The sequence below is a fragment of the Elephantulus edwardii genome, unplaced genomic scaffold (assembly GCF_000299155.1).
Source record: "Elephantulus edwardii isolate Elephantulus edwardi_28Jun2011 unplaced genomic scaffold, EleEdw1.0 scaffold00015, whole genome shotgun sequence".
NCBI lineage: Eukaryota > Metazoa > Chordata > Mammalia > Macroscelidea > Macroscelididae > Elephantulus > Elephantulus edwardii.
Window position 1 is genome coordinate 4,803,916 of NW_006399765.1, and position 23,085 is coordinate 4,827,000.

The 23,085-nt window shown below is 49.8% G+C and overlaps 1 protein-coding gene across 2 annotated transcripts in view; it reads left to right on the forward strand.

Moving 5' to 3' along the window:
- The window catches only part of TM9SF4 (transmembrane 9 superfamily protein member 4), a 48,412-nt gene extending 27,021 nt beyond the window's left edge, over positions 1-21,391 (forward strand). The window contains exons 4-18 of one of the 2 annotated variants that reach the window (XM_006881431.1): positions 4,418-4,542; positions 4,644-4,773; positions 5,969-6,092; positions 7,442-7,560; positions 7,658-7,769; positions 9,750-9,820; positions 10,621-10,753; positions 11,596-11,677; positions 11,766-11,841; positions 13,593-13,676; positions 15,578-15,753; positions 16,203-16,266; positions 17,228-17,347; positions 18,154-18,243; positions 20,852-21,391. In XM_006881431.1, coding sequence (XP_006881493.1) covers positions 4,424-4,542; positions 4,644-4,773; positions 5,969-6,092; positions 7,442-7,560; positions 7,658-7,769; positions 9,750-9,820; positions 10,621-10,753; positions 11,596-11,677; positions 11,766-11,841; positions 13,593-13,676; positions 15,578-15,753; positions 16,203-16,266; positions 17,228-17,347; positions 18,154-18,243; positions 20,852-21,001 — 1,650 coding nt within the window. In that variant the 5' untranslated portion in view covers positions 4,418-4,423 and the 3' untranslated portion in view covers positions 21,002-21,391. Of the gene's footprint in view, positions 1-4,373; positions 4,543-4,643; positions 4,774-5,968; positions 6,093-7,441; positions 7,561-7,657; positions 7,770-9,749; positions 9,821-10,620; positions 10,754-11,595; positions 11,678-11,765; positions 11,842-13,592; positions 13,677-15,577; positions 15,754-16,202; positions 16,267-17,227; positions 17,348-18,153; positions 18,244-20,851 lie in introns of both variants that reach the window. The other variant, XM_006881430.1, reaches the window with a different exon arrangement.
- The last annotated feature ends 1,694 nt before the right edge of the window (positions 21,392-23,085 follow it).

The window sequence follows — 23,085 nt, forward strand, 5'->3', positions numbered from 1 at the left end:
TTACAAATATTTAGTATTGGCTTCCCATATTGATGGAAGTCAAAGTCAGTCTTGGAGCAAGTTTAACCAAAAGCAGGCAGCACCAACTCCTGGAAATGCCACCTCCTCCCAAGTCTTGCTTTTTGGAATTGACCACATACTAGTCTCAGTGCCAGGCTGGTTTCCACAGACTGACTTCTTGGCCTACCTGCCCCCATATCACATCTTTCCATCCTCCACATCACGTGTGCTCCAGCCACCTGCCTCCGCCTGGGAAGCCTGACCTGTTCACCCTCCAGGCTGCCTGTGGTTTCTTCTTCCCCTGGGAGCCAGTGTTGATTTGTGATTTGTCGGCAGCCCAGGGTTCTGCAGTGGCCATCCCTCAGTGTGCACTTAACCTTGCTGAACCTCTGTGGGATCTTCCATGGAGGCGGGGCAGTAATTCCTCCCTCAGAGAAATGAAGACATCATTGGGATCTTCTGTATAAAAGTTGTCCTGCTGTTTTATCTTGCGTTCTATCTTTGGTGCCTCCTTTCATTTTTTTTTAGAAGAGGAGAAATTATGCCTCACCGTCCTCTCCTCAACTTCCAGCCTAGTCCCTGCCTAACACATAGCAAGCATCCAGTGGCTGTTATGTCCCACTAAATGGAGCAGAAACATCCTTTATTGAGTGCCTGTTGGCTGCAAGCCTTGAGCTTTACAACAAGGTGATCGTTAGCCTCACCTTCACTGTTGACCCTTGCTCTTCCTGTGAACCTGATCTGTTCAGAGCACCTAAGTGCTTTAATTTACTTAATTCTCATAACAACCCTAAGAGATGGATACTCATACTAATCTCAAATTACGGAGCTCTGCTGGCCTGATGGTAAGAAACTGAGCTGCTGTCCAAAAGGCATGCGGTTTGAGTGCACCAGCTCCTCCGCAGGAGGAAGGCAGAAGGAAGGGGAGTCACCTTCCCATGTCCTTTACTGCCTATGAAAACTCTCTGGAGGGTCAGTTCCAACTCGACAGCAAACAGCAACAATCTCAAATTACAGATGAGGAAGGACACGATCTAAGAGGGGAGTAACTTGCTCATCTAGTAAGTTCTCACATCTGTACCCTTAAAAACCACACCCTGTATATTGTCTTTAGTCATTCTTGTAGTAACTCTACAAGCCTGGTATGGTTGCCCTGCTTTTCATAGAGGAAGGAACAGCAGCTTCAAGGTTTTAAACACTTGCCCAAGATCTCATGATCAATAGGTGAAGAAATTGGCATTTTAGTCAATTTTTTTTCACTCTTAACCTAGAAATTCCCCCCCCACCACCACCAAGAAAAGTTCATTTGGGCTGTCTGAGGGCTGTGCTTGTGACCATATTGAGAAGGACTGTGGCATTGGGTGTGTGTGTGTGTGTGTGTGTGTGTGTGTGTGTGTGTATAGCACTGTAGGGATGCACTAGAGACACCATGGGGCGGGGTTGTAGCACTGTAGGGATGCACTAGGGCACACCATCGGGGGGTGTGTGTGTGTGTGTGTGTGTGTAACACTCTAGGGATGCACTAGGACACACCATCAAGGGGGGGTGTAACACTGTAGGGATGCACTAGAGCACCGTCGGGGGTATGTGTGTGTGTGGGGGCACTGTAGGGATGCACTAGGGCACACCATCGGGGTGTGTGTGGGTGTGTGTGTAGCACTGTAGGGATACACTAGGGCATACCATTGGGGGGTGTGTAGCACTGTAGGGATACACTAGGGCACACCATTGGGGGGGAATGTGTGTATAGCACTGTAGGGATGCACTAAAGCACACCAGCCACTTTTCTTACAGGATCTCTGTTCATAGTTTGTTGCTCATAAAGCATGTAGCCAACTGCTTCCAGCCTAAATAAGTGCACAGGAGTACTTCTGTATTAGAAATGAGCCATTCCAGACCATTATGTTCTCTTTTTTGGTTTAAACTTAATTTCCAGATATCAAGAAGTGATACCTGCCTTCCTTGGTCTGCAGCTCTGTTCCCCTCTGTGTGTTCTTCCCCTCCCTGGCAAGCTCCTTGCTGATGTGAAGTGGGCAGAAGGAGAAAGAGCCATTGGAGGAAGCGGGCAGGAGAAAGGCAGTAGGAGGAGAGGTGCAGGAGAAAGGGCCCAGATGTTTAGCCCACGTGTATGATTAGGGCTAAGCCTCTGCCCTTCTGTAGTCCTCGCTTGCTCGCCTGTCACATGGCTGTGGGTGCCCTGGATTGCAGCAACAGGCCGTGTAGATGTTTATCGGTATCTTTACTGTCCAAGGTTTCTAAAGAGAAAGGCTTTGTCCAGGCCTTCTTTATCCTCTGATCTCATCTCCCCTCACGGCCTCACTTGCCAGAATTGCCCCTTTACACTGCTAACTGATGTCCCTCCATAGGGTGGTACAGCTGGTAGCCCTCACTTAACATCTTTATACCAAAAACTCACCACTTTCATCTACAGCCCTGACCTTTCCTTGCGCTTCAGATCTGGACCTTATAATGCCTGGGAGTGTGGATTTCCAAAGTGAAAATGCCTTAAATTGAAATCTACTACTTTTCCTGTTTTCCTTTCTGGGACTTGTAGAAACCTCAGAATCTTCCTGATGCCCCACTGCTCCCTTACCTCTTAGAGATTTCACCTACTCAGTAGCTCCTGAATCTCTCCACCTTCACCACCCTCTTCTCATCTGAATCATCTGGAAGGCAGGCCATCATTCCCAGCCAGTTCTCTGCATCCTCTCTGTTTTCTTCACAAAACGGCCTGAGTAGGCTTTTTGTGACCAGAACCAGGTAATGTCTCCCCCCGCCCTTGTTGGAAACGTTTCCTTGGCTCCTGTTACTCTCTTGATGAAAACCATACTTCAGTGTCACCAGTGGGCCCTGTGAGCTTTTGCTCCGGCCCACTTCTCCCGCTCCCCTGGACTCACTCTTTCCCTTGCTTTCTGCATTGCAGCCATACTGACCTTCTCCTGCCCCACCCTTACAGGGGATTTGCAGACACTGTCCTTCTATCTAGAATGTTCTTCCATATTTGCCGAGTTATCTCTTCTCTCCTTTTTGAGCTTAATCCAAGCAGCACTTCCTCAGATAAACTTTCCAAACCTTTTTCTCCATGCCTAACACAGGTTTTTCTTGTGATGCAGTCTGTTCTCATTATGGTGATTATTTAATCAGTCTGTCTTCCCATTATACCAGATGCTCTGTGATTAGATTTATTCACCATTATATTGTGAGAGCCTGACTAAAAGCCAGTAACCAGCATATATTTATGAACAAATGAAAGGGCAGAAAGTGCCCTGTCAAACAGCCACACTGTACGTTAAGGCGCTCGTCGTCTTAAGCTGGCCCCAGTTTCACTTTGTCATTATAGAACTGCTAGCATAGCTCAGAATGAAAGTGCCAGTTGGCCCTTGCTCCTTGGCGCCTGCTGGCACAGCCTCTGGCAGCTGCTCTGAGGCTGTCACATGCAGTGAGCCTGCCAGTTCATTGAGTAAAAGGATGTTCTGGCCATAAATCTCAGGTGATAGGTTTCACTCTCCTCCTCTCCCTTCCTAAACCAAAAGCTGAAGAAAAATTGGAAACAGTCTCTACCCTTAAAAAGTTCTTAATTGAGTAAGGACGCCAGGAACGTAAATATATCAGCCCTTTGTGCAAAATATAATCATTAATGTATGAAGAAAGTGCAGAGGCAATGCTGATGCAGTAATAGTATTTATTGCCTGCCTGCTCTGTACCTGACTATATCTCGGGAGATGGGCACTCTTATCCCCACTTTACAGATGAGGAAATTGAGGCTCAGTGAGGCTAAGTGCTTTGTCCAAGATTGTTTAGCTAGCAAGTGGCAGAGCCAGAGCTCAAACCCAGATGGCCTGGAACTGCAGCCCACTCTCTTCATCCTACATAGTGCTCCCTCCATAGGAGGGAACTCAGAGGTTGTGACAAGCTCTGTCCTGAAGAGGTCAGGAGGGGTTTCCCAAGAGCCTGGAGTGGAGACAGGCACTCCACACCTAAGAAGATGAGGCCCAGAGGCTTGGAACAATGTGGGATGTTTGGTGAGTTCTGAGAGGTTAGCACTGGGACATAGAGGAGGAGGAGGAGAAGTGACAGGTAGGAGGTTAGATGTGCATGGACCAGGAGTGAGTGCAAAGCTAAGGAAATGCTAAAGACCCTGAAAGTCCTCTTTTTTTTCTTCTTTCTTTTTTCACTTTTTATTATGATTTGAGTGAAAGTTTACAGAGTAAATCCTGTGGCACGGTCTTGGCATTGACTGTAGCCCCCTACATTTTAACAGCATCCTTTCCCTGGAAGTCCACATTTGCCCTTTGATTCTGTTTGTGTGACTCTATTGACCTCAGCAAACTCAGGGCTGAAGCTCTGAGCTCTATCTGTCTCTCTTATGGCAGGAGAGGTGCTGAGAGGGGACCGGATTGTCAACACCCCTTTCCAGGTTCTCATGAATAGCGAGAAGAAGTGTGAGGTTCTGTGCAGCCAGTCTAACAAGCCCATGACCCTGACTGTGGACCAGAGCCGGCTGGTGGCTGAGCGGATCACAGAGGACTACTATGTTCACCTGTAAGTTGGCCTCAGCTCCCTGCCGACCTCGAAGTCCTGTAGGGGCGGGCAGTGCTGGGAGAGGTATACCAGGGGCACTGAGCAAGGCCTTGGGTTTCCAGCATTGCCGACAACCTGCCCGTGGCCACTCGGCTGGAGCTGTACTCCAACCGTGACAGTGATGACAAGAAGAAGGAAAAAGATGTGCAGTTTGAACATGGCTACCGGCTCGGCTTCACCGATGTCAACAAGGTAGAGTATCTCCTGCCTGTTCGGTCAGAGCACTGGGCAGGCACCCTACACAGGTTCCAAGCACTCGGGGCCCTGAAAAAGAGGCAAGCCTTTAGCCCTGAGCTGATAATACAGAAGAGGCAAGGCTCAGCCTAGACCAGCGTCTCCTGCTGTCTCTAGGCACGGTCTTTCACAAACTTGAGTGCTCTGGACCATGTTCTGATAAACGGTGCTAGGACGTAGAAAGTAGTGTCCATCCACGATCGGCTCCATGGGTTTGATCCTGCCCACGCCAGTTCCTGGTTGCCTGGTTAACCTCTTCTGAAGCTATTCTGAATCTGCCTTTCTTTGTCAGTAAAATGTAATAATAACCGTACCAGCTCCATGGGATTGCTTTGTGGAGAATATCAGACACTCCCATGTCATCAGCACCTACCAGCACAGAACCCAAACCCATGGCCATTGAGTCAATTGCAGCTCATCTCAGCCCTTCAGAACAGAGTGGGATTGGCCTCGGGGGGGATTCCATGGCTGTGATCTCTGTAGGAGCTGATTGCCATGTCATTCTCCTGCAGAGCTTCTGGTGGGTCATACTGTTAATGGTGGTTCTGATTTAGCAGTGACTCTCTTTGCTTATTTTTTTTTTTAATTTTCTAAACTTATAAATATCACTTAGGGAATAAAGGAGAAAAGCATTCCTTTTGAGGCACAGCCTGTCCGCAAAGAGCTGCTCTCCTAATTGGGAGGGGAACCGAGATTGTAAAGCCTGGACCTTAAGTCCCTCTTCCCTTCACCCATTGTCAGTGCTAGAGGAGAATATACCCACTGTGCATTCAGACTGATAGCGAGGAGCCCTTGAAAATGGGTAGACTTGGAAAGAGTGGGGCCGGGGCTGCAGTCCAGAGGGGGTGAGTGCTGTGAACAGAGCCGGAATGGGGCTGGGAGACCAGGTGGAGTCATGTGGCTTAACAAATGATGAGCGCAGACCCAGCATGTCAGATGAGAGAAAGCCCTGAATGCCAGGGTAGGGGATGTCAGCTTTTATCCAGTCAACACAGAGCAACATGATGAGAGCAGTGGTTTTGGAAAGCTGGGAGAGCTGAGCATGCTAGATGCCCGTGTGCATCTATGCCTGGGTGGTCTCCCCTCCCTGGATGAGTTTCTCATTGTTTCTTGGCTACTAGCTCTTTTTTTGTCCATCTTTGCTTTGTCTTAGATCTACTTGCACAACCACCTCTCATTCATCCTTTATTACCACCGGGAGGATGTGGAAGAGGACCAAGAGCACACGTATCGAGTCGTGCGCTTCGAGGTGATTCCCCAGAGCATCAGGCTGGAGGGTGAGTGGGGAGGTATGACCAGAGGGGAAGGGCTGGACGGGTCTGGGCATCAATTTCCGCATGCAGGGACTTCTCACAGTTGGCTCCTGACTGACAGGGATACAGCCTACATGTCCAGCCAAGCTACAGCCACTGATTTCCTATTCAGTAGGGAGCAAGAGCTGACATCTCTGTGACCCAAGGTGGACAACTAATCTTTCTTACCACTTCCCAGCAACCCCAGGAGGAGTGAGGCCTTAGTGACATGACTGAACTCAAGCAGTAAGTCAGTCACATGGGAGGAGATGGCCCTTCCTTCTCCCGCTGGGCAACTGGTAGATTTGAGCCATTTGCCTTTGGAATTGCAGTGCAGCAGCTCCTTAAAGTAAACTATCAGCACTCCCTCTAGTGGTTTAGAGGTAAGAAATTGCACTGCCAACACAAAGGTTTATGGTTCAAATCCACCAGTTGTTCCATAGGAGAAAGAAGGACTGTTTTCTCCTATATGATTTACTGCCTCTGGAAACCTGCTGGAGGGTCAGCTTTGGGTCAGTTCCAACTCAGCGATTCTCAGCAACATGCGAATGATTGGCACAAACACAGATTTGCACAGAATCAGCAATGAGAGAATTTGAGAGCCTAGCCCCAGTCCTGATGGGCCTGTTCCAACCTGTTCGGGCATCACCTCACCTGTCACCTCCCTCCGTGGGGCATTTTTTGTCCAAGATGGTGGTTTTCTAGCTTTCTTTGTTCTTTCAAAAGCTATGGATCTGCTTTTCAAATAAAATCTTACACAGATGTCGTTTTAAAACACAGATTCCATACTTTGAGCACACTATACTTTATCACTTTTCCATTTTCCATTCATGTACATTATGCTTTCACTGCCTCTGCTCCCCTCCAGCTCTGACGTTAGAAACTGTGTCGAATACCCTGCACAGAACCTGGCTGTAGAGTAGGTGCTTATTATATGCTTATTATTGAGTGAATGAATGGAAGACAGGGTGAACAAATGATTGAGTGGATGAATGAGGAAATAAGCTTCTCCATGGCTGAGTAACAGAAGCACTGACGGATGCGGTGGACGGTGAACATGTGCTAGAGTAGTCAGTGCTGTTGCGTTGAACAGGATTGACGAGCAAATGAGTCAGGAGTGAAGGAAGACCAGTTGACCATATGAGGACCTCAGAGCCCCTCTCCCCCCTCACACCCCTCTGCAGCCCCTAAGGCCTGTGGAAGGTCAGGGCTCGGAGGAGACAGTGGAAAAGCCAGTGTTTCCAGCTCCAGAAGTATTCACTTGGGTCTCGTAGGCCAGGGTCTCGGCAGCATGTCGCCCCCTCAGGAATAGATTGAGTCTCTGTCTCTCACAGACCTCAAAAGAGATGAGAAGAGTTCATGTACCCTACCTGAGGGGACCAGCTCCTCGCCCCAGGAAATTGACCCCACCAAGGAAAATCAGCTCTACTTTACCTACTCTGTACACTGGGAGGTGAGGAGGCTCTGGAGCCCCAGGGCAGGGGAGGCCGGGGAGGCCAGGAGTTCTCTAGCAGGAGCCTTGACTTTGTGTGCTTCCTCCCACCCACCAGGAAAGTGACATCAAGTGGGCCTCTCGATGGGATACTTACCTGACCATGAGTGATGTGCAGATCCACTGGTTTTCCATCATTAACTCTGTCGTGGTGGTCTTCTTCCTGTCCGGTGAGCGGTCTCTCGTGAGTCAGCAGATTGGGAGATCAGGGGCGTGAGGATGAGAGACCGAGGCAGCACAGCCCTGCTGGGGACTGCTGAGGTGTTCTCGAGGAGAACAGGTCACAAACAGAATTCAGGTGGACAGAGAGCAACAGCAGTCTGTCTACCTTGAAGAGCTAACTTTTGAAAAACGAAAAGCCCAGCCTGGACTCCTGGCAGCTTTCACTCTTAGCAGGAGCAGGACCAGACTGCCTCATCTTTATCCTGTGCAGCAACTGATGGATTCAAACTACTGACCTTACAGTTAGCTGCCCAACTTGTGCCACTTTGCTACCACTGCTCCTTGGAGAGCTCACTACTGTTATTGTTGTTGTTGCTCTTGTGTACCGTCTCATAGCAGACCCTCTAGTGGGTTTTCATAGGCAGTCAATTGCATGGGAGAAGATTGCCCATCCTTCTCCCATGGACCAGCTCATGGACTTAAACCGCGTGCCTTCAGGATACAGTGCAGCTTTTTGCTACTAGGCCACCAGACCAACTTGAAGAGTTCACTAGAGGGAAATTTTATTCTATTAATTTTAATGAACATTTACAAAGATTTTGGATTTCCATTCATTCGTTCTATGCTTGTCCTTTTAGCAGCAAGTTTGTTAGTGCCCTTTGTGTGCCAGATGGATATGGTGCTCAGCAAGCCCAGTCTAGCTTCTGCCCTCATGGAGTCTGTTCTTGTGATGGGAGAGAAGAAAAAGGGAAACAGGTAGAGGAATTCCAGTTAGTCCTGAGTGCTAGGAAGCAGACAGATACACAGTTGAAGGAAGGATGAAGTATGCTTTAGAGAAAATCTGTTTGCAGGAGGAGCCACCACGCAGAGACTCAGGGAAAGACTGTTCCCGCAGGGGTCACAGTACTGCAGCGAGACCTTTAGACAAAAGGCAGGCTGGTGAGACAGTTGTGAGCAAGGGCTGGGTTAGGCTTAGGCAGAGGTGAAATGAAATTTCCAGATAATCACCTCACTGTGTCACATGAGGAGGGAACTCTGGTGGCCTAGTGGTAAGGAATTACACTGCCAACCCAAAGACACTTGGTTCAAGTCCACCAGCTGCTCCATGGGATAAAGAAGGGCACTTTGCTCCTGTGCAGTTTACTGCCTCTGAAAACCTGCTGGAGGGTCAGCCAACCTGACGCTACAGCACAACAGCGTCATACGAGGACAGCTGGTGGTGGTGCTTGCTGCGTGGCAGCCCCATGCACGATGGAATCTGACAACTGTCATCCTCATGGCTTTCACTGGCACATATTTTGAAAGTATATCACCAGGACTTTCCACCAAGGATAATGTTGGCTCCTGTTTGTCGAAGCACTTATTGAAGTGTCATTCACTGTGTTAAGCACTGTACAAACATTTCGATCCTTGAAACTCCGTGAGCTAAGCCTAAACCCATTAAGTGTGTTAGCTCAAGATCACTCAGCCCTTTCTCTTAGCCAGCAGCTGCTGCCTGGAGAGGGCTGCAGTGGTGCTATGGAATCACAAATACAGGCTGTGTTGGGGTGTTAAGAGGTAATGATGCCTGGCCTGAGACATGGAGCTTGAGGAAGAGTTAGTCAAAGGCGTGCAGGGCATTCTGAAGAAAATTAAATGGGCAGGATGAACACATAAAGGGGAGAAGAGAAGATGCCCTGAACTAGGCACTAAAAGCAGCAACAACCAGAAATTAGTAGATGAGCCAGAGAGGTGAGTCTCAGCAAGTTGATAGAACCAAACCGTGGCAGGGCTATGGGCCTGTTCTCCCTGGTAGAAAAGCGGTGTCTCATGGCTTCCTCACCCATCCCAGGGGTCCTCTTATCCCTGCAGTCTCAGGGGAGCTGCAGTAGAGGACCATCCAGCAAGTGCTGAGAGGAGGGTTCTGGGGAGGTCATGCCGTGGAGGCTGGAAGGCCCACAGAACAGGCCGCTGATGCTAACGCTCCTCCTCACCCCTGTCTATTCCAGGCATCCTGAGCATGATCATCATCCGGACCCTCCGGAAGGACATCGCCAACTATAACAAGGAGGATGACATTGTACGAGGTCTTGGCTGGGGAGGGAGGAACTGGGAAATAAGGCAGTCACCCTCAGGAGGGACTTGGGAATTCCATACTTGGGGTATTTGCTTTTTGGTTTTATAATAATTACTGGCTAACATGAAACAAGCCGCCTCGTACAACATGCATAAGTGGAAGTGTAAACTGTTTTCTGAAAAGCCATTGACAGTGTAATTCTTCTAGAATTTTTTCTGTGACTCAAAACCTCACATTACACTTGGTCCACAAATATTTGTTGCAGCTTTCTTTGTAATTGAAAGAAAGTTGATGCAACCTAATTTTCCCACCACAGCAGAGAGATTAAATTATAACACTACAATGAAAAATTGTGCTGTGTGGTCCCTGGTTTGTAATTGTATGTACATGTACATGTGTACTTAAAAAACAAATATTTTTTTTACCCTTTTTTTTTCATTCCAAAAACCAAAAGTGCTCTTTTTCTAATGAGAAAAAGTGCTGCGTCAAAATCTTAGCACCCAAAAATTAGTATTGATGGACGTTACTTCTTCCCATGCGCTTGGTTTCTGGAATTTGGGAAAGATATTTTCTTTTACTTAACTGTAACTGTTATGTTTGCTCCCTTCTTTCTTGTGTGACACTTTTTTGAGGAGCATTTTCTCTTAGCACTGACCCAGCACACTGTGTTTTCTAACTGACGTGGGGCTGCTTGGTACCCCCCACCTTGGCCGAGGGGGGCTGTGCAATGAGTCTCCAGGGGTGGTCTCTGCAGAAGCTGTCTCGTCCCCTGAGCACATGCTCACTCTGGGTCTTTGCTGCAGGAGGACACCATGGAAGAGTCAGGGTGGAAGCTGGTGCATGGTGATGTCTTCCGGCCGCCCCAGTATCCCATGATTCTCAGCTCCCTGCTGGGCTCAGGCATTCAACTCTTCTGCATGATCCTCATTGTCATCTGTGAGTGTGCCAGCAGGGGAACCTATTAGACCATTGCTAGTGAAGTGCAGGGCTGGAGTTGTAGGCAGCTTCTACCACATACCTCTAAAGACAGGATAGATAAGTTGCCCTCCCTGTAGAAGGGGGCCAAGCACACAGCATCAGACAGACATCCCAACGTTCCTGAGCAGATAGAGGCGTTCATCCTCACGACCAGGCTACACTCTCCCAGCCCCAGACCGCGGACACGGGTCCTTTTGCTCAGCTTTCTAGCATTGTGTACCGAGCCCCCCACACCCATCATTGATGCCACACATCCATATACTGTGAGGCTTATCTCCTAATGGCACCAGATGTTATTGACTTGCTTAGAGTCAGTGCCATGGTTAGGATGGCCTCAAGCCTTTTATCCTAAACCAGGAACTACACAGTAGTTAAAACAGTGCCATAGTTACCCATAGTAGTTACAGAGTGCTTGTGTGAGCTGCCTCATGCTTTGTGGCCTCGGGCAAGTCTTTTAACCTCTATGAGCCTCCGTTTCCCTGCCTGGAAAATGATGGATCTCGCTAGCCTCTGACTTGCAGTGTGGACAGGTGGGTTAAGTAAGCTGGTGCCTGTGGTGCGCTCGTCCCAGACCTGCCTTGTCCCAGATGCCCTGCCGCTGGAAGCTCGTATAGGCACCTAATCCAGGCCAAGTAGCTGCTGCAACCCTGGGCACCCCAGCAAAGATCTCGTCTTCTGGAGGGGGATGAGACAGTTCCTTTGAGAAGGGCACAATCAGAGATGATCCAGTTAGGCAACCTGGTGGAGGTTGGGGCCTGCTGACTAGCCCCTGACCCTCTCCCCGGCCCCTCCTTCTGCAGTTGTGGCCATGCTCGGCATGCTGTCCCCCTCCAGCCGGGGAGCTCTCATGACCACGGCCTGCTTTCTTTTCATGTTCATGGGGTAGGTATGGTGGTGCGGGCAGGGGGAGATGGCCCACACCTCCTGTCCTGTGGCTCACAGGGCCCAAGGTGTCACCTTGACTCCACAGGGTGTTTGGTGGATTTTCTGCTGGCCGTCTGTACCGCACTCTGAAAGGCCACCGGTGGAAGAAGGGAGCCTTCTGCGTAAGTGTCCTAACCCGCCAGTGTCGGTGAGGAGCTGAGACCTTTGCTCCTGGGCACAGGCCATAAGTCTGAAAGGGCAGAGCAGAGGCAGGCCCTGAGGGCATTCCCTTCCAGAGACTGACCAGCACCTTGATGTGGCAGGAGGAGCACACCCTGAGGGTCTTGTGGGGACACCTGGCTCTTATCCATGGGTTCACAGAGGGACCTCATCACCCCTTAATTAGCCTAGTCATGAAATAAAAGGATTGAATTTACAGTCTTTTTTTTTTAATAGATTGTACAGTGGTTTGAGCAAGAGAAGAAATAGGAAACTTAAGAGGATAGAATTTCAGTACCAACCCAGGTTTTGTGTCAGACACTGGTCAGCAGGGCTTTGGGAGAAGATGCCACCAAACAGAAGGAAGAAGCCAGAAATGTCTTGTCACCGTCCGCCTCTTTCCTGACTTCAGTGCCTCCCTTCCTCTTCAGAGAAGTCAGCTCCTACTTTTCTCTCCTTTGATACTTAGGAGAGACCTTGGTGCTCCAAAGGAGCCTGGGCAGAGCTACCAGCAGGTCCTGCATGATCTCCTCTCTGGGATTTTTTTTTCTCTCCACTAATTTTACCCAGAAGGAGACCCTGCTACACAACACACACACACAAAAATCCCATACAGGAACCTGAGGATTTCTGGTGGAACATCAGCATGCCTTGGGCTCTGGAATCACTAGATTATAATCATAGCTCTATCCTTTCTTCACCTGGTAACCTAGAACTTGAGTTCCCCTCTCTCTCCTTTGGAGATAATTTCCTCTCGGGATTGATGGTGCATGGAAGGCCCTTAGCACAGTGCTACTCAGAGCAGAGGCTCTGGGATGTTGATAAGTCCGTGTATGTAGAGGCCCCAGGATGGGGATACACAGGAGCAGTAAACTGGCTGGGGGACCAGGGACGGCAGGTGAAAGACAGTGGATGTTGAGTGTCAGATGACAGAGACTCAGTCGTTGCGGTTGATGACCTGGGCACTCAGGCAGCCCCAGCAGTCTGTGACCTCAGCATTACAGAACGAGTCTCAACTGTAGGTCAGGAAGATTGGCTCCCCACTCTGGGATCCAGCTCAAAAGATTCCAACTAAATAGAGCATCAGGTAGCCTGCAAACTAGAGTTAGACCACCTGGCCTGGACCCCCTTCTCTTCTTCAGCTGACCATACAGAGTTGGGGAGACAGAGGTGGTTAGCACTACTGAGCCTCAGTGTCTTCATCTCTGAAAGGAAATGACAATGGTCCTTCCTATCTGGAGCTGCCGTGAGGAGCAGATGGGATGGTTTAGGCAGGGTCCATCGTCCACCGTCCCGGGGTCTCACCTAAAGCTTAACTCTGCCATATGTTACTACCCTAATCGAAGTGGTTTGAGTTGGAACTAGGCTATATATATTTAGTGACGTTTTAGTCACACGTTCACTTACTCTACAAATACTTCATGAATAGCTGCCATATTTTAATGCTGGGAATATGTCAGTGTTGGAGGTGGGTAGGCAGAGATTGGACAGGTGACAAAAACACCAAATTACAGACTAAGGTGAGAGGAAGGGCAGTGCATAGGTCTAAGAGCGTAAAGCAGGCCTCTCTAGGAGTCAAGGAAGGCTTTCTAGGAGGAACTGTGCTTGAGCTGAGTCCTGAAAGACAGCAGGACGCCTAGACCTTTGTCTGAGAGCCCAGCGGGCCAGGTGGGAGCTCTGGGTGCAGCTCCAAGCTTGGCCTCTCTTCTTGCAGACAGCAACATTGTACCCTGGGGTGGTGTTTGGCATCTGCTTCGTGTTGAATTGCTTCATCTGGGGCAAACACTCCTCGGGAGCGGTAAGTGCCCCACCCTCCCCACACGATCAGCTGTGCTCATCCCCACTTCCCCAGGTCACTTCCTGCTGATCCCCTTCCCTTTTCTGAGTCCCCAGAGCTCTCTTCCCAGCCTCTGGGGACAGAGGGCTGCCTGGGGTTTCCCCAGCCCTGCCCATCTATCTGCCCCTGCCCTGGCCCTGGACATCTTGCAATCTCTCCAGACAGCTGGCCAAGGCTCACTTCTCTAAAGGGCGGTTTCCACGGTCCAGGGACCAGCTGGGGAATTCCCCTTTGTTTTTAACCAAGGGAGCTTGGCCTGGTGTGAGTGTCCTAGGTCACTATCCCCAGACAGCGGCACCAGCCCCTGCATGTGGAGGCAGAGAGGAACGGGAGGATGAGAGAGTCTTCTCAGATTCACCAAGTAGCTGCGTTGGAGTGGAGGGGGCGGGCGTGTGCCATCCCTCCCCTCTCTCCCGCCTGCCCATTAAAGGGCTTGGGTGAGGCTTCGGGTCCAGCCAGCAATGGAGTTGCGCTCTCCACACTTCTCTGTTTTCTGTCACTTCCCCCTCTCCCAGTCTCTCAGCATTGTTCTCATTATGAATTACTCACTCTACAAAGTCCGGAGAAGTCAGAGAATCAGCCAGTCAGAATGAACATTCTGTAGATTAATGTGTCATCTTCCCATCTTTTTCCTTTTTCACATTTACATTTAAAATAATATTATCATTTTTAAATGATTATAAACATGTATGTGGTGCTTGCTTTGTAAGCATGATTCTAAACATGCTACATACATCATTCTTTTTGCACAGTTCTTGTGAAAACTAATACTGTGCAGAATAAGATTAGGAAGAAAATGCCGGCTCCACACACCTCACCTGAGGAAGTACTCTTTGCTTCTTGACATACAATTTTCTAAGCATGAAGTCATTTAGATAAAGAGGAGTTTTTGTTAAAATGAAAACCCAGTGGATTGGCACAGTGACTCTAGCAGTGGGCTTGAGGATGTCAGAAATTGTGAGGATGGCACAGGACAGGACAGGGTTCAGATCTGTTGTTCCTTGGGTCACTATGAGGCTTACTCAGCAGCACCTAACAACAGCTTCTATATGTACAGAGTCTGGAGGTTTACTAGAACAACTTACTGCTCCCACGCACTAGTTCTGGGAGCCGTAATTGGTGACATGCCACAAATCACCCTTACTTGGTAGGCACCCTTCACTCCACCTCTCAGGGACCTCACCACAAGCGTCACAGATACCAGTCCTCTGGCCAAGTTTCCCAGCACGCTTGCTTGCACACCCTGGGACCACACAGGTTTCCCAGTGTGACAGAAAGTAGTGAACACCTCTGTTGTCTCCAAAGTGGGAGTAACAGCTGTGGGAGGGTCTGAAGGTGATGAGCCTAATACACAGACAACTCCGTTACTGTGACTCAGTCAGCTATCCGGGAAGTAACAGTGTCCCGAGGAGGTGCTTCTTTAGAGAGATTCTTCACAATAGCTGTAGTGAAGGACAGAGTGCCTTTTCATTATCGTTTTAGAGCAGCCTTTTCTTTTTCTTCTTAGTAGATTTTAACAAAATTGGGAACACATTTCTATAATTTTGGTTTTCGTTTCTTCTTGTACCATATTTAATCTCCCTTCACGTTCTCATCCTTTCCTTCCCTAACTTTGCCCATTTCCTTTGTAGCTGATAAGTTCTCTGAGATACTACGATTACTTCTTAGGAGGGCAAATTACTTTTCCATCTACTCTGTACTAATCCCCCAGGGCTGGGCCCAGCCCTTTAAGGCCTCGATCACAGAGCACTGTGAGGCACTGTGCCTGTGGGACCTTTCCCACCCTGACAGCCCTGCCGTGCGTGGAACCCCTCGTCATCTGCCTCTAGGCTTGTGTGGCCTCATGGGCACTTGGTCCACAGGTGCCCTTTCCCACCATGGTGGCCCTGCTGTGCATGTGGTTTGGGATCTCCCTGCCCCTCGTCTACTTGGGCTACTACTTCGGCTTCCGTAAGCAACCGTATGACAACCCCGTGCGCACCAACCAGATTCCCCGGCAGATTCCTGAACAGCGGTGGTACATGAACCGATTTGTGGGGTGAGTCATTGTGCAGGGGGCTTCTGGGATACGAGGGGGATGTGAGACCAGCACGGCCCTGAACCATGCCCCCGGAGGACACAGAAGAGGGTATGCTCCTCTCTGAGGGTGCTGTGGCTGATGTCCCTGCAGCTTCCGCCAGCTCCAGTGGACTTCCTAAAGCTTAGCTCCCTTTCCAAGCAGAAGAGGACGGAGCTGTAGTCAGACTTGGGATCAGCCCAGGAACCAGGATGGGGAGCAGTGGAGGGGTGGTAAACGGGTTTAAGCCACTTAGACTGCAAACAAGTCACCCTCCCTCTTTGCGCCTCAGTTTCCCATCTATAAAATGGGGAGAATGATCCCTCTCATGGATTATAAGGATGCAGGCTAAACCTGTCTGTGTGAGCATGGTCTCGTTCACGCTGGCCAGTAGGACCTGGGACTCGGTTAACTCACCCCTTCTGCCACAGCATCCTCATGGCCGGGATCCTGCCTTTTGGCGCCATGTTCATCGAGCTTTTCTTCATCTTCAGCGTGAGTACTGCTGCCTGGCCCCCTTCCCCAACCCTCACCACACACACAGCCCTCACACCCTCATCCGGGTCTCCTCCTCAGTGCTCGGCCTCATGCTGCTGTGAGGTGCAGACAGGCCACTCCGCCTCCCGGAACCTCCATTCTTCACCCTGAAACAGGAGTAACACCTCTCTCTCAGGATAGCATTGAAGGCTAAACCAACTAAGCCGAGTGTACAGAGCGGCCCAGTGTGTGGGGAGGAGCCAGTAACTAGAAGCTGCTTCAGTAAGACCGCAGTGAATGAAAATCACCAGCAGTTTTCATGTCTCTGTTGCATCCTCTGATTTCTGGCTCCTACTTGTCTATACCTAAGTTACGCAGATCTGTTAGGGAATTGAGGAAGTTGTGACCCCCTCATTCACGGGAGAATTAAGACAAACTGGAGAAATGAGACCGTATTTGTGAAAGGTACAGTGCTTAAAATACAGGAAATGCTTGTTACACAGTAGCTGCTCTGGTGGTGGTGAATACTTCTGTCCCAAGAGTGCACCGCAGCCAGGGCACACGTTCGAGCGAGGGCTCCTTCAAGTCACACGTCTAATTACTCATGTCTGGACAAGTAGCCATTGCTCTGGCGTGGTCCTGCTCTCCCCCCAACCCAGCCCAGCCCAATAAGAGGGTCAGAGGAGGAGCAGTCTGCTCTGAGGCCCGTATGTGCCCCAGGGAGGCATCCCTTCTGTTGACGAACTAGGCCAGTCACCCCAGGCCCTTCTCAGACCAGTGCTGCTCGCTTTCAGCTCCATGGAGCAGGGACGAGCCGGCCACATGCCTTGATGGTGTCGTCTGATGTTTCCACTCCTACCCTGCTGGCAGGTGGCATGCCAGTCCTTGGGTTGTGGCATTCCTGAGAGCAGGCCGGGTGGGCTCTCCAGGGCCGCTGTGGAGGCCAGCCAGCTAAAGGCCTGCTGTGCTGTGTCCACAGGCCATCTGGGAGAATCAGTTCTATTATCTCTTCGGTTTCCTGTTCCTCGTCTTCATCATCCTGGTGGTATCCTGTTCCCAAATCAGCATCGTCATGGTGTACTTCCAGCTGTGTGCAGAGGTGAGGGGAATGGCACCAGCGCTGAATGGGTTCATTAAGTTGTGCAGACTCTGGTCTGGCTTTCCAGTGTAGGTGCCCTTTTTCCTGGCTCTGAGGTTGTGAATAAGTCTCTTTCCCTCCCCAAGCCTCTTATTTCTTCTCCTTTAACTGGAGTTAGTCATACCTACCTCACAGAATAGTTGTCGGTCACTGCATCTTCATGAGAGGACAGTGGGCTTGTCAGAGTTGAGTCCACTCCAGTTGTAGTATTCCCATTCGGGTTGGGTGACCTGCCCTCTGGGGACTAGCTCTTGGCAGGAAGTCTGAACAAGCTCTCTGGGGCAAGCGGCTTGGTGCCAAGGCCCGGCTCATCAGGATCTTGGGCTCAACTTCTCTGCCCTCTGTTTCTCTAGTAGAGAATCAGGAGTAGTAATTGGACCACATGAGAGGGCCAGTGCAAGGCTTAATTAAGCAAATTCCTTCCACCTAGCATATAAAAAGGTTCCTGGCATGTGGTGAGCATTTGCACAGGAAGTATTGGTAGTTGTTAACACTGTTCTTACTGACTTTTTAGAAAGTTATGTATAATTTGTAAACACGAATGTTTACTGCTTGTAATGTACATGTACAGTCTTGTGGTATTTTAGAAATATGTACAATCAAGTATCGTCATCACAGTTGAGATAGAAAACATTTTCACCAGCTCAGACAGTCCTGCCCTTACCCAGTCTTTAGGGGTCTCCACCCCCCCACCCCTACCCCTGGGAAACTTGGTGGGAAGAAAACCTGCGTGGAGGCAGTGCTGACCCGTCCTGCTTCCTTCTCAGGATTACCGCTGGTGGTGGAGGAATTTCCTAGTCTCCGGGGGATCCGCGTTCTATGTCCTGGTCTACGCCATCTTTTACTTTGTTAACAAGGTACTGGCCTCCTTGAGGGAACCTCTTAGCAGAGGAAGGGGAGGGGCGTGAAGGGAGGAAACAAGTATCTGACCTTTCCCACCGAGAGGGGACAGCCAGAGCCATTCTAAAGCCCCACAGCATGTGCAGCAGCATCCAGTTCTGTGTATTTGGGAGGCAGAGCCTTTAGGATAAAGGGCTAGAGAAACATGTCACCTAACAGTGAAGGCATTTATTAGAAAATAAGAGCCTAGTAACCTTGTCTTCACCTCAGAAAGCTAGGAAAGAGGAACAATAAAGTGAAAGGATAAAGGAAGCGTGTGGTAAGAGGAGTTAAAGAACGAGTAGAAAATGCTGAAAAGACCTTTAGAACCTAAATTTAGGCTCTCGGGCTTCCTGCCTCTGGAGGCTTCTCCTTTCCAGTCCTGAGGAGTCAGGAGAGACAGGAAGGGCTTCACTGCATTGCATCTCAGAGGCTGCTTGCTGGCAGCCACAGGTTAACGTGTGCGCTGGTTAAAAGGGAAGCGTATCTGACCTGGGCAAAGTCGCAAGCACTGTCCTCCAAGAGCGTCAGGATCCCCATGATGATTTTAATTGACTCACAAGTGACACAAAGCCCAGAGAGCCTCTTGAGGGGAGTTTAAGGTAATTGATGGACCTTCCTCAGAGGCGGACAGGGAAAGCTTGACCCCACCCAGTGTGTTTTCAGCCACTAAAGCCCAAAGCCGTTGGCCCCATACTAACCAATAGGGTTTATTATATCTGTTGATTGAATCTTAAAATGCCCAATTTCCCGAAACGACCAGGTGGGAAAGGACTTAGTTGTTGTTGTGTACCATCAAGGTAGAAGTGACTCCTAGCTGACCCTCCACGGATTTCCGGAAGCAGTGAATTGCACAAGAGGAGATTGCCTATTTTCCTTCCATGGAGCAGCTGGTAGACTCAAACCATCTTCCTTTGGGTTAACCAGAGCTTCCTGGAGGGCTGTAAGGATCATTTAGTAAAGTATTCCACTCCTCTTTCTAAGTCACGTGTCCCTCCTTCTCAAGAGATCTCAACAAAAGATAGTGCTGGGGTCAGTCAGCAAACTACAGTCTGTTGACCAGTGGACCTACTTCTGTATATAAAGTTTTATTGAACACAGTTTTGCTCATTCGTTTAACTCCAGAATTGCATCAGAGATGTATGGCCAGCAAAACTTAAAACATGTGTCATTTTATTACAATCAATTATTACAGTGTAATTTATTATTAAAACATTGGCCAGTTCCTGATCTAACATCCAGTGTCAGAGATGCTCCTCATTCTTGCCGGCCTACTCCTAGCTGAGCAAGGTCTTCCTGGATCTAGAATGATACCTACTTCCCTGTAACTCCTACCTTCAGACCTCAGTCCTGTCCCCAGGATTATTCACGATCAATCTAATTTTCCACTGTAGCTCATGATTCAGAAGTAGAAGTCTTTGACCAGGATGGGTTGGGACGAGACTCTTTAGTAGCAGATAACCAAAACTCAGTTCAGTGTGAGCAAAAGGGAATTTATTGGCTAGTGTGATTGGAGAGTTTAACAAATTACATCTCTGGCCTGGAAGGGTGCCGTGTGCTTCTGTGAGTGTTTGCATGGCTTCCTCTGCAGATAGTCTCTCTGCATGGGGGACAGGTGGCCAGCAACAGCACCAGAGCAAGTCTTCACTGTCATATATCGATCTATGCAAAGATCTCATTGGCTCTGCTCATACATACCTGTCCCTCAGCTCTTCACCAAGGCCAATCACGTGACATATTCAGGCCAGCTTAGGTCTTGCAATAGGATTGACAGGCCCAGCAGAACCACAGCTTAGGGCGTAAATACCTGGAAGACAGAAGATAGGAAGTGGTTTGGGGACGAACACAAATCAGCTACTATATAGTCTCCTGTGCCCATACCCTGAGATCCTGTCCTGTCCTTCTATTTTCTGCTCTCTAAACCCCTTTTGAAAGCCCCAGCTGCCTTATCTGTAAAACAAGGGCACCCTCCCGAGAGAAAATTGGCATGAGGTTCTAATGGCCGCGTTCTCTGGGGGAGAGAAATATAGGTTCGGGCAGGCTTACCACAGCACGCTGGTCCCTAAGCAGGGCACCTTGGACCCCTCCAGTCCTGACAATTGCTGCAGCCGTCCAAGGATCTGCTGTGTAGGAGACTCTAGAGGAGCCCTTGGTCCAGGAAGGGCCATAATCATGGCCCTTGCTACCTCCTAGCTTATCTCCCAGTCTTCCCTCAGAGGACGTCTCTTGCTGCCCCTAGAAATGGCCTGGGGCAGTGGCATTGAGCCTTGGACTCCCAGCCCCATACCCCCAGGTTGAAATCCCAGCACTGTCTTCTTTGCAGTTGTGTAACTTTCAGTGTCATTGACACCTGTGTGCACCGTCAGACAAAACAAGAGAGTACCTACCCAGGTGGTCATGAGCTCACAGGGCAGCGGCTGCACACAGGAAAGCTGGCCCAGCCGTGTGTCTTACCAACACCAGGAACAGGCCCCTTCCCCGCCAGGCATCTCCTTCACCACCATCACGGCAGGGGGCTGCTCACAGGTTGCCATGGCCAGCTGACACTAAGCATCCCCCTCTGTTCTTCCCCGCCCTCCGCCCCAGCTGGACATCGTGGAGTTCATCCCCTCCCTGCTCTACTTTGGCTACACAGCTCTCATGGTCCTGTCCTTCTGGCTCCTCACGGGCACCATCGGCTTCTATGCAGCCTACATGTTCGTCCGCAAGATCTACGCAGCTGTGAAGATCGACTGATGGACTGGGCGGACTGTGGCCAGGCCCACTCTGTCATTGGACAGGAAAGTCACCTTGCGTGGGGACCTGCAGGAACGCAAAATAAAGTAACTCCTGCTCGTTTGGAATGTAACTCCTGGCACATGTTCCTGGATCCCGGGGCTGCTTGGGGGCGGGAGGACCTGTAGATAAACTTTGCATTTCTCTTCATCACTTAATTCCAGTTCTGTGGGCAATGAGAGCTTTCTTCTGAGTTTTTTGTTTTTGTTTTCTTTTTTTTTTCCAGTTTTTTTAATTCAGTGCTAAGAAAGCTCCTTCCAGCAGGAACTCCCTTACCTGTCCTTTCAGGTTTCTTTTTGGTTTGAGGTGGGTTTTTTTCCCTTTTTTTTTTTTCTTAACAAATGGATCCAGGATGGATAAATCGGGGTTTTGGTCACTGTCTCCACGTCAGTTCCTCAGGGCTGTTGGCCATCCCACAACTACCTGGAAGAGGAGATGCCAGACTTTCTGGGGCTTCAGTGAGGTTTCCAGGCCTCTCACCGCTCATCTTCACCGTTGATGTCACAGCAAAGCACACCTCTGCCCGGACCCGCATTCTCAGTGCCAGCAGCCTCCGCAGCCGTTTCCTCCTTCTGTCCCCTCTCCAACCGTCTTGCAGAGCTGCCCACGACGGGGTTTCAGCCAGGCCTTCGGGTCCACTCTTCACCAGGAACAAGCCCAAGTTTTGGTAGCTACAAGGAAATCCCCTGACGTACTTGGAGCCATGAACCATACAACAGCAGGAATCACCCCAGTTCAGAGCAACAGGAGTTTGCTGAACCCAGCAAAGAGGAAAAGGACAGACTTGCAGTGAACTGGCCACAACATTGTGCCAAGAAACCCGGGACTTGGGGCCTAGTATTTTCAGGGCCACACATCTGTCTGAAAGGGGAGGCTACAGCCACCAGGGTCCTTGCCACATCAGGTTTGTCCCCAGCCCTCTGCAGAGGGTGCTGCTCTCTCCACAGGGACGGACCCAGCTCCCTGGAGGCCCTGCGACCTCGGGTCCCCTCCTGGCATGGCTGGGCAGAGGCTTTCTCTCCCCACGGCTCAGTGCCCACCCAGCTCTTTCAGCCAGACCCATCCCCTCTACCTCTGTTCAATATCTTTGCTCCCTCCTTTTGGGGACTCCCAGCAACCTGCTTGTGAGAAAGAAATAGAAGGTAAGTCCTGTCATTCCTTCCCCAATTCTTTGGAATAATAGGTAAAGAGCCAGTTACTCCGTGTTAGGAGAAGAGAGCTAACACGGCTCCCCCGGATCCTCTGCAAACCCTTCCTGACCCCCAGCCTGGCTCTGTTCTTGTCATATCATTTGTTTTTAAGTTGTTAGAGACCAAGCCCACTTTGGGGTCAAAGTTTAATTAACAGCCACTCACCCTTGTGCCCAGCCCCTTTGGGACTCCCATCACAGGGCAAAGCTCAGGATGCTGGTTAAGTTCAGAATACCCTGCTCTCCCCTTCCCATTCCCCTAGTGGCCCCACGCGCCCCATCAGTCAAGCCAGTGAACCTTTCAGTCTTGCCTCATGGCGACTCTGCAGTTCCAAGTGGCATCCCCTACGAACCAGGGCGGAGGAAAGGAAACCCAGACAGTGGAGAGTGATGTCAGAGTCCTTTGTTCATTCAAATCTTGGAATCCCCCCCCCACCCCAAGAGATTGCTTTGTGGGAGAGTGGGGACATGGACTCCTCATAAAGGCTCAGACATCGTCAATTCCTATGACTTTTTTAATCGTCATCGTTATTATTTTTAATTAAAAAATGCCTGTATGCCTTTTTTTCGTCTGGTTGTAAATAAACATGTCATCATCCTGTTATGTCTCTTGACCTCATGTTAGCTTTGTGGGGTGTAGGTGAGCAAGCTTCCCAGATGGGTGGGATCCCTAAAACGCGTGCTAGTGTCAGGCTTTCAGCAGGCCACTGCCTTTCCCTCTCCTGACCCAGGTTCTCAGCTCCTCCTTAGGGTGTTCAGACATTTGCCCATTTAACCCCACGAACAGGAAATGGCAGTTGAGTGTGAGTTTTGATGGCAGTGAGACCTGGTTTGTATATTTTACTGCCAAGTAATT